This window comes from Scophthalmus maximus, chromosome 5, assembly GCF_022379125.1.
Source record: "Scophthalmus maximus strain ysfricsl-2021 chromosome 5, ASM2237912v1, whole genome shotgun sequence".
NCBI lineage: Eukaryota > Metazoa > Chordata > Actinopteri > Pleuronectiformes > Scophthalmidae > Scophthalmus > Scophthalmus maximus.
Genome location: NC_061519.1, coordinates 7,477,348 through 7,489,007, shown reverse-complemented (window position 1 = coordinate 7,489,007; position 11,660 = coordinate 7,477,348). Strand labels below are relative to the sequence as shown.

The window sequence follows — 11,660 nt, the reverse complement described above, 5'->3', positions numbered from 1 at the left end:
TAACACTACAATCTGCACAGCAACTACACTGCAATGTACACTGCAAAGAGGAGCACATCTACAAGTCAATCAAGTGACCGCCACCAAAAGGCCTGCATGTAAGCAGAGGTGTGTATCCCACGTGTACTCTCCGCAGGTCTCCCAACTGCCAATAAAGAAAAAAGAAGAAAAAAAAACAAGAAGCAAAATTGGTATTAGTTGGTTCAGCTTCTCAGAGGTGTAAAGATCATTTCAGAATACAATATAAAAATAACAAAACTAGATGTAATGTACACATAAGTAAGGGAGGAAATGCTGACATAGGATCTACCAGGTATTCTACTGTTTTATTTATGTATGTAGTGAATATTCATATCACATACGGTACATTATATGGTCAGTACTTTTTTTAAACTTGCCTTCGTAGAAAATTTATCTTAACTTTATGAGTTATTGTTGCTTGTACCAAAATGGGTTCATGGGAAGGGCAAAAAGCTGTTTTTGTTCATGTAATAGTAACTAACTGGGTTTTCAATACATTTTCACATTTAATTTGCAGAAAAGTCAACATATTGCCTGAAGTGATCTTCTTTGTTTACACTTATTAAAAGGCAGTCAACTAAGTCTAAAAACTTAGATTTCAATGTTTCATATATATATATAGTTTTTAATCGTACTGTAGCTAAGTGCTTCATTTTGACAAAGGGCTAGCCTGGCATAAGCAGATTATCGCAAATGCTTATTAGTCTCGGTCCTCTTAGTTCATTTTCGATGAACAGAGCAGAGAAAAATGCTTCTAGACACAATTGGATAGACATAAAACAGATCAGAGTAACAAAACCTGACCTACAACCAATCACAGTAAGGAAATGGGGGTGCTTGCTCAGTGGAAAACAACGGTGACCGCACAGTATCATGTTCAATTACACAAAATATCCACAAGAGGTCTCCCTAGACCATAACATGAGCATTTTCATTGGCTGGTGGTGGTCGTAACAAGGCATTTAACAACGCAACAATGGTTTCAGTTTCTACATAGTCACATCACGCACTTGTAAAAATATATACGTGAAACAAACACACCTGAAGCAGATGTATACCGTCAGTGCTGCTATTAAATGGAAATAACACACTACAATGACTCTAAACAGTCTTTTATTTAACATAATATTCTTTATGGAACATTAATTAGCGTCATTATAAACATCCTGTAGTGAAGGTCAAAAGGATAACTCTTAGTTTAATCCACGCACAACTTTTAAGCATGCGACCCATTCAGCCTTAATACACAAGGGTCTGCCCGTCGCAGTAACTCTGGCTGAGCTGGTGCTGTGTGCATGTAGAATGACGTAACTGTCCCTTGGTATGCTCAATTACTGCCTCTAGACAGCGCGACAGCATTCTAGAGCAGGGAAATTTGTACAGGTGTGATCAGTCTGCATAGGGCCAGGACAACTGGGAATCTGTCTGTATGGTAGAGGGGCCAGACAGATCTGCCAGAACAAATGAAACATGACTTTGGCAGATTCGTATGGTTTCCAAGCTAACAAAGGATGCTACATAGCCTATAAGTGACACTTTAAAGACCTAATTAATCATGTCTTACAGATGTTGACCTCCGTGCTGGGGGGTAAAAAGCTTGGTTGTGTCCCACAAGAAAATTGCCATACTACACTTTCCTACTGTTTATTATTATTCATATATATAAATACACATCTGTTCCCCCCAACCCCCCAGATGGCCGCCTACCATAGAGCTGGGTCTGTTCCATCGTTCCTGCCTGTTAAAAGGAAGGTTTTCATGCCACTGTGCGCAAGATTGCTGGACACATTTAGATATTGCATCTACCTGTTGCTCATGAAGGAATTGTTGGGTTTCTGTAAATCATGAATAAGTCAAAGAGTGTGGTCTAGACCTACTCTATATGGAAAGTGTCTTGAGATCACTTTTGTTATGATTTGGCACTATAAATAATATAAAATTTAATTCAATTTAATTTTTGCTCAACTGTGATGATGGTCAGGAGCTGCATGAAGCTAGATCTGTTTTAATAACTTACTAACTTTACCATTGTTGTGACATTTATATTTTCTTTGAACAGTACGCACTCAAGTGTGTACACACCGACTGGAAGATGGCCTTTACCAGTAAGTTTCCGTTTACGGTCAAAGTGGATTATCTGTGGAGGGGAACAGGAGTTGAAGATGGGGTAATTGCAGCCTTCTGTGCCTACTTTGTTTTCGACTTGGCTTACCCACCCTACATTAAGAATAACCTGTCCTTTCTCCAACCTACAGTACTGAACATTACTGGTGGGTGAAAAGCCCCTTCCATTCACTGTGACCCGAGTGATCAATCTACTATACTAAATATGCCACGGCCATATAGATGTACAAGGTGTAGAAGAACCACCTTCACCTTGATGAAAATGGTTTAACATTCCGTGAGCTGAAATATTTTTGATAGAAGGCAAAAGGATGCATGACTTATTAGTCGTTCCACTTACAGTAGCTAGTTGTGTGCCAACCACACAAAGAGAAACATATAGCCATTCAGGATATAAATGAAGAACTACAACAACTACATATTGGTCAAAATGATTAAAAAAAACAGACCAGTGCAATTATCAGATCGACTAAGGCAGAACTCTGGACTTGCAGGGTCTGCCGCTCAGAAATGGTGTCTTTTTTGGCTCTTGTCTTTTTTAATGGCACATAGTTATTGGGATGTGTACCTGATCGGTCGTGACATTGTAATTGCCCCAAAAGTTAAGAGGGAAATTCTATCTGTTTTAAACTGACTTGTTTGTGAATTTCTTACAATACTTAAAGATGTTTTTGGAGATGTCATTGCTCCAAAATGCCACTACATGATACATTACTCAAGACTTATTGCCATTTACGGCCCCCTGCCTACAGTATGGTGCATGCCCTTTGAGGCAAAACATAAATATTTTAAGACTGTTGCAAGTAGCTGCAGAAATTTCCTATGTAGCAAAAACTTTAAGTGACAGGCACCAATTGCGACAATGCTGGGAGTTTTCCCAAGACAACGCTTTGTGAATGAATTTGAGATGGTTATAGGGACGAGTACAGATACTCCATTTTCATCCCTCCCCTTAGCGCTACAGAGATGTCTTGATAGTGTACATGGAGGTGAAGACACATTTCAAAACATGCAGCGTGTTTCAGGGGTGATTATTGACAGTGTAAAATATGCATGTAATGATGTATTCATTGTTGATTATTTGCATGCAGAGAATATTCAGATCAAATACATTTTCAATATTCACACACTGTGGCTTCTTTGCGGTAAGCTTCTTGTCCCAATGTCTTCAGATTTACACCTGCATGTAAACACAGTCAAAGTTGAACCTCAATAGAGTGTAATAAGACCAGGATAATAAATTGACTCTCAGTCTTTGGACATGTACAATATACATTTGAAATTCTTAAGGGGATTTGGACTTAAAATGGACAAAGTAAGAAAAAAAGGGGTAAAAAACTATTGTTCAGTGGAATGTTAATCTGCATTGATCCATTTTACATTTTTATGAAAAACTCATTGTTATACATTTAATGTGTGACTTTAAGGGGGAGAAAGTAAAAAAATAGATTGTTCAATGGATTGTGTTGCATTCATGCATTTTACATTCTGAAAAATTTTAAATAATTTTGAAATTCTGATGAAATGTGTTTTTGTAGTTATATTTTTATACCAATTTTAATGTGATACTGCCATAATTAAAATCGCTGGGGTTTAGCCCTGCAGACTTGTTGTCGGCCACACTGTCAGAATCCCATTGAAGTTGTTAGGGGAACAGCTAATAGCAGATTCGCCACCTAATGTCAACATGCTCAACTTTGTAAGTTAATTTCAAGAACACCTTCACCATGTGTGCAACATGACTAAACAGGCCATGGCAAACTCTCAATCTAAAATGAAACAGCAGTTTGATTCAAATACATAAGTGGGGACTCAGTACTGGCTCTTTTGCCAATACCGGTGTCAGTGTTACAGGCCAGGTTTGCTGGGCCTTACATTGTTGAGATGAAGCTGAGTAACACAGATGATGTAATTTGTACCCCAGACAGAAAGCGTAAGTCTTGTGTTTGTCATGTTAATATGTTGAAGTCTTATGCTGCCAGGTCCACAGAGGGACAAAATCCCTCCGATGAAGTGAGTTGTGTTGCTGCAGATTCAGTTATTTCAATTTGTGTTACAGATTATAGTTTGACAAAGAAAAATGCAACTGCTCTTGGTGCTCGATTCCAGAACTCACAAACTTTTGACCAATGTCATCTCAAGAGAATCATGTGGCTTATCTTCCAGATTTTCAAAAGGAGGGTGTTCTTCGGCTGATTCAGGCCCACCTTTCTTTGTTTTCAGATGTATCTACTTGCAAAATACAGCATGACATTGATGTATGTCATTTTGGTCCGATTAAGCAGCGTCATTGTCGAGTAACCCAAATCAGGCATGAATTGAGGTTGAGAACTTGCACAAAATTTGGCTGGCAGTTCTGAGCAACAGCTCGAGTTCACCTTGTGTACTGGTCCCAAAAGTTGACTTGACTCATAGGTCCTGTGCAGACTATAGAGAAGTTAACAGTGTAACTAAGTCAGACCCTTTTCCTCTTTCACGTGTTGAAGACTGCACTGATAGAGTAGTAACAGCTTGTTATGTGACCAAGTTAAACTTGCTAAAATGGTACTGGCAAGTTCCCTTGACACAGAGAGCCTCTGACATTTCCGCCTTTGTCACCCCTGACAACTTTCTTCAATACACTGTGACACATTTGGCACGTGTAATGCTCCTGTCAACTTTCAGCAAATCATTTGGACTGTGTTGTCTAGTGTTGATAACATTGACTGTATATAAATAGGTTGATAATTGTGAGGTCTGCTTGGATGATGTAGTGTTTTCATCTGACAGGGAGAGTCACACTGCTTTTCAGCACTTTGAAAATGCCTCATTGACCCTGAAATTGACTGTATTTGCGAAAGCTATCATTTATATTGTCCAAGAAATATGTCAGGGACAGGCTCGCCCCCTAGCGGCCAAAATCAGTGATGTTGCTAAGTACCCAGTACCAACTACCAAACATCAGCTTCTGTTTCCTTGGGCTAGTAGGTTCCAATAGGACCTTTTGCAGTAACTTTCCTGCTATTGTCTCTCCTTTGATTGACCTTCTCAGTCCTTCTAGGGAGTTGGTGTGGGACATCAGATGTGAGCAGGCATTGTAGACTGTAAAAGCTGTCCTGTAAAAGCATTGCATAGCATATTTTCTTCCTCTGTTGATCTGAGAATGGACGTTTATTCTGTTGGTCATAGAGAGAGTAAAACTCTATTGCCCTGTGTCTGGATAGACAGTGCATATGCAGACACTAATCAGTGTAAGTGTAAGATAAGAAGGAAAGTGGAACACATGATGACATTACAGAGTAGTTTTATTTCAACACAGACAATCACATTTCAACAGCAACACATACAACATCAAACATAAATGGATAATCATCTAATAGTCTTTCACGGATCTAAACATCTTTTCATTCAACTTTGGCTTGTAAAGTGCATATATCTGTTTCACAGAGAACACACAGCCTGCAAAAAATGAAAAGGTCCAGAAGAAATTTCACCTTCTTTGTCTTTTTCTGACAATAATATTCTGATCATGTCCACAAAGAAATACATGCAATGTATGTGTTTTAATGTATGTTTTAAGACATACATCTAAAGGAGTAAAAGGTAAATACATGTCAGTACTAACTGCAATCAGTGTAAATAATAAAATTGCTTACACCCCTTGTCATTTTTAAGTGCACAGAACAAGATGTTAATTGTGCTATATGTTTCTAGGTTCAGTGATACATTTTTAGTAAGCAAACTTAAAAAATTGGTTGTTTTAGCTTTGGGAATTGGGAGGTTGATTTTGCTTCACTCAGATGTGGGACACTTGTATATCTTCTCAAGCTTTGAGAGGAAACTCCAGGTAGAAACCTGGGAAATGTTCACGAATAACAAATCTGGTCATGCAACTGTTTCTTTTGTAAAATCAAATATTTCCTGATAAATCAATATAATTTGGATCCCTCTCAAGTTTTGAAAAAATTATGGCTCAGTCATAACATAGAAAAACCAGGTCAAACAAGATTTAGCTTTGATTGTTTTTGGTTTGTTTGGATAAAGAGAATAAGAAGTAAGCATGAGCAGTCAGGCAAACCATGAGCCATGGACTGAACACATCATGTGACTGAAGGTGAACAAACATTTCTTGCTAGGTGATATTTCGTCATCATCATATATATTTAAAATATGAATTAATGCATCTGAAATTGATTGCACCACAGACATATATAAAGATGGACGAATTGTCTCCACTTCCTCCCGTTGAAGAAAAGTGAAGCTAAAATATCTTGAATACGGGTGTCACCATCTTGTGCTATTGACTTCATTTGTTGTCAGAGTTTGCACAGTAGTGATTGTCAATCATGACGTTTCACCCTGTTATTATAGCATCAAATAAATACAACCTAGAAGGGTGCTCAGCAAGTGCATACGTGTCGGCTGTGGCTCAGGAGGTAGAGTCGTTTATCCACCAAACATCGGGTTGGTGGTTCGAGCATAGCTTCCGCCAGTCCACAAGGCCGTTGTGTCCCTGGGCAAGACACTTAACCCTAAATTGCCTCTGACGGCTCTTCCGACAGTGTATGAATATGTAGTATTGTGACAGAAAAATGTCCAGTAAATAGCAGTGCTGTATGAACGTGACTTTCCTGTAAAGCGCTTTGAGTGGTCTATATGACTAGAACAGCGCTATATAAATACAGTCCATTTACTTCTGCCAAGGCTAATGCCCTATCTCGCCATGTTAAAGAAAGTGGGGGAAAAAAATCCTGGATCTGCCTGTTTATCTGGATGTGCTCCAAAATGGAATGGGCTCTTCCTTGGGTCATGCCCCACCCCTTCACAAAACTTCATGTAAATTGGATGAGTAGTTTTTTGTATAATCCTGCTCACTAACCAACCGGTCGCAGCAGATGGCAACCAACAACCGAGTGCAGTTCTGCTAGAAATGTCTTCCTGTTAAAAAGGTTGACAAAGTTTTTTCTCCATGTTCACCAAGTTGCTCATTATGGGAACTGTTGGGTTTTCTCTGTAATATTGCAACTTCTCAACCTTACTATGTAAAGTGCCTTGACATGATGTATGCAGTGATTTGGTGCGATGCTATACAAATGATAGTAAATTGAATTGAACATATTAGATTAACAAACCCAGATGAAAACATAAACTCCTTGGTGGATGTAATTAAAAACTAATTTATCAGAAAAATGAATGCTTTGACAAACCTCAGTGTGATATAAGCTACTTAAAATGAAAGAAACGATTGAATGTATTTAACGTGTATTTAAACATTTTAGTTTGGTCCATGCCCCATCCACTGACATGGATGAGACAGGGTTTATGACCTATACTGCAGCCAGATGATGCAGCGTGATCCAGATGAATTGGCTTCACTTTTGGAGGCTGTCAAGCCAGCCATCTTTATATACAGTCTGTGAGACGGACACATCTGAGAATGGGAATAACGCATGTTGACAGACATTTCTAAGAACAAAGCTCCATTCATGTTCAGGTGGTTTGAAATGGAAGCACAAATGTTTTGAAAGGATAGACCAGTGTCTCTGTAGACAGTATTTACCAGTACCATTATTGTATACAAGAATGCTATTACTATATTTCTATAATATTACACCATTACTGTGCTGTGAGTGACTTTAGTCAAAGCAATAACAAAAATCTAAATTTTATGTTTTTTGCTTTAAGGAGTTGTGTTAATGCATTAACTGTTTATTTTATCTATTTTATTATTTCTCAATGGATTGACAATGAAATGTTGGTATATAAATATATATATGTGTGTGTGTGTGTATATATATATATATATATATATATATATATATATATATATATATATATTGACATGAAATTACATGTATTGTAATAGAGGATTCATCCACATCACCCATAGTTAAATCAAAGTATACAACCTGTACATTTAATGTATTCTATGAATGACTAAATGCATCCAGTCCAGTTACAAAGTCCATGACTATGAAATAAAAACAACACTGAAAACTGGCTCACTTTGACATATTCTTATGTCACATGTATATAAGTTGTTCTTCTTGATAAAAATAATTATTTGCAGCTCATATTCAAACAACAGAGGACAGCAGTAACTGACCTTCAGGGAATCCTTGACAGATACAAACCTGTCTAGAAATCATGTCACACCTGTGAGCTCTCACTTTTTAATGTCTTCACAAAATGTCAAAATAAAAGAATTTCGGCTTTTGCAGGGTTCACAGTGTTGTCATGCAGTCATGGCAAAGTGGTAATGAGGTAGGCATGAACTGAAACTTAATATTAACTGAAAGGTACCTTCAGTGCCTGCCAAGTCTGTCCCAGTGTGAAAGTAGACTGATAAACTGTATATTCATCACAGACGCCCTAACTCTAAAACACTAACATTTCTCTTCATTCTCTACATTCACATTCTTCATTTGACATTGGGATGATTTTACAGATGTTTGTTTCATTGTTTTAATGAACTTCTTAATGAATTGGTTACATTGTACATTAAATATAATGTTTTAATTCATCAGACCTTTGGAGAAAATTGTGTGGTTACACAGTATTTGTTACAGCAGAACTAACTACTCTCTTCATCCAACCCAGAGCTGTAAATTATCTGTGTGTAGTGTTAGTGTAATTCCCACAATGCAATATACAAAGAAAAATTTATCATAAATATAAACGTCAAAAAAATAAAGTAATCGAACGTCAATGTAATGTTTCATTCCAAACTCTTGAATGATTTCCTTTAATTATTTATATAGTTCCATCAGTAGAATGAATTTTTGAGAGCGTTGTTGATATTGGGAAGTGAATGAATTTGAAAAAAAACTTTTTAAAATAAACAAACATATATGAATGTGGTTGTTAAAGAAACATTTTACCGTTTAAAATCAATTTGTCAGTGGTCTGTTACAGAGGCACTGTCTTTTGTCTAAAAAAATATATACTGTATGCATATCTACGTTTTAATACATTATATGGATAATAAGCTAAACCAATTGAATGAATTAGCTATAGTGATGACAGTTATGACTAATTATCACAATATTTTCAATGTGTTAACTGGTCACACTTTCTAAAGTGAATTTCTTCTGTTTTGCTCTAATTTTTCCAAAAATGTATTTCTAGAGTGCTGTTGATGGACAATGTTCCCCTACAATGTAGCATTCTAGTCTTTATACAGCTGTCAGTTTATGAAGAAAAAACTGATATTGGTGCAAAAACTCCAGGGTTAGGTCAGAAAAAAGATCAACTGAAAAACCATGCAATCAAAGTATTCTCTAAGGAGTACCTTAATGTAACTGATGTCTGAAAACACTGGGCAAATAAAGTTTTATAACTAGGTTTCGGAACAGGACCACGCCTCAAATACATCTCATTTCCACTCAGAAAGTACATAAGCTCACCCGTTCCGTTTCCTTCCCCTCTGACTCATTCTTACACAAGTAGCGACAGATGTGCAACGCACTTACCGTACCCCACCGACCACAAACTTATCCTCAATAATTAACCTTTCGCGTCGGGTGTTAAGGATTCCCTAACCATAATTGAGCCTAACCTCGAGTCAGGTTTACCGACGAAACCACATATTTACACGTCAAGTCAGTCCGACCTTCTAACATAATGCCACCCTCACCAAGGCAACAGATCCTCGCCAGTTACCATACTGACCTCGATATAGACCACATATTTTACATAAATAAACGAATGTAAATGACTCTATTTCTCTCTCGATTTACCACATCAGTAAACATTTACCAGAAGCGTTCAGGGTCTCAATCGCAGTTCCAAGTCTTGTTCGTCACATCATGATGTTCATTTCATAAATAACGATCGTAAAATAGATGATAAAGCACTGCAGCGTGGATCCAGCCTCTCATCGCAAATGATTTTTGGCCCCATCAAACTCAAGCGAGCTAAGCGACACATACTTCACACTCAAAGGAGCCCACCACAGTTGAATTTGCCTTCCCTTTTATCACCATACATGGACATCACATGTTCCGCCTCCCTCGACCGCAGGTCAGAGCTGGCTGACTACACATCTCTGATCCTCGACTCGGCCCTCCATTTTCATCTTTCGTCCCTACGTCAGCTCATTACTCCGGCCCTACAATTGATCATTCCTTCTGCCCTACAACCTCTCAATCCTTGGTCCAGACAACCTCTCACTCCTCGGTCACGACAAACTCTCACTCCTCGGTCATGACGACCTCTCACTCCTTCGTCCCTTTGACCACTGATTCCTTCGAACCCTCATCCATTCATCCCTTCGACCCCTCGTTCCTTCATCCCTCTATCCTCCCACTTTCTTTATCATTGCAAGATGCATTATACTCCATAAACTTTAATATTCATAAGTTGGATGCGTGGTCCTGTTAGTGATGTTACCATGGGGATGGTATGGATATGCACTCATACGATGTAACCAAACTCTTGCTACAACTTGAATCCAATTTATACCTAAAACTACTTGACTAGATAATCTCAAAACCACAATAGCAGAGTATATAATTTATATACATGTTATCTATCTGACAAAGTCCACTTACACATTCCAACATGAAGCTCAAATTAGAATAAGGGAGACAATTTTCACTGTGTACAGTTGGCCCTCAAAACATTTGGGAAAGGGTGGAACACTCATGAGACTCAGAGGAGACAGGTGTGTTTTATAATCTGAATAAATAACAGATGACATCAACCTTATGGTTGATCAACAAGCATTACCTGGTGTAAAACATGAGGGAATCATTTCTCTAAAAAAAAGACTAAAAGAATATTGTTACATTTCATGTGGGTGTTTCCAGCCCTGACTTCCATAAACTGCTCTAAATAAAAATGACGCCAAGGGCCAATCAGGTTTCCTTAGTAGTAATCAATAAAGAAATCAAAAAATCAATGGTACCAATCGCACATCTTTCCCTTTTGGACTTTAATATTTTCGGCGGAAACTTCAAACTTTAATCATCTGAAATTAGAATTATAGGCATAGATAAGAATGATCTCTCCCTCCTGTCATCTTCCTTTGTCTCCATTTCTTTGACGTTTCCTCTTACTTTTCTCTTCATCCTCCTGTTTCTTGTGTTGCCATTGTTTTCATGGGAACCCTGATGACATGGTAACCCCCACACAAGTGTTGGCTGGTGAGAGATCACTTCAGGTCAAAGCCCTTAGTCTGGGACTGAGCCTTCTCTTTGGCCTAAAACACACATGAAAGACAATTACCAAACCAAAGTTTTAGATAAATGGATGATGGGACATCAGGGTATCACCAAAATTATAACAGTTCCCCTTGTGGGGGACGTGAGTGTTTGCACCATATTTCATGGCTATCCATACAAGCAGAAGGGCCAATTTCAGTTTTTACTAAATTGGTTGTCTATCTGACTGGAGCTATCATTACTCACACTTGAAATATACCGGGGTATCTTGTTTTTTGTGTAGCTTGTTGAGATGGTATCTAGCATGCCAAGAGTTAATATGCCGGATTGTACTCTAAGATTGGAACTGGTTGAAACAAGCAGAACTTACAT

The 11,660-nt window shown here is 38.0% G+C and overlaps 1 protein-coding gene across 2 annotated transcripts in view; it reads right to left on the bottom strand.

The window, feature by feature from the left end:
- Positions 1 to 5,411: 5,411 nt before the first annotated feature.
- Positions 5,412 to 11,660, bottom strand: part of LOC118311487 — a 29,071-nt gene continuing 22,822 nt past the window's right edge. For both annotated transcript variants that reach the window (XM_035635408.2, XM_035635409.2), the window contains exon 10: positions 5,412 to 11,326. In XM_035635408.2, coding sequence (XP_035491301.2) covers positions 11,279 to 11,326 — 48 coding nt within the window. In that variant the 3' untranslated portion in view covers positions 5,412 to 11,278. The remainder of the gene's footprint in view (positions 11,327 to 11,660) is intronic.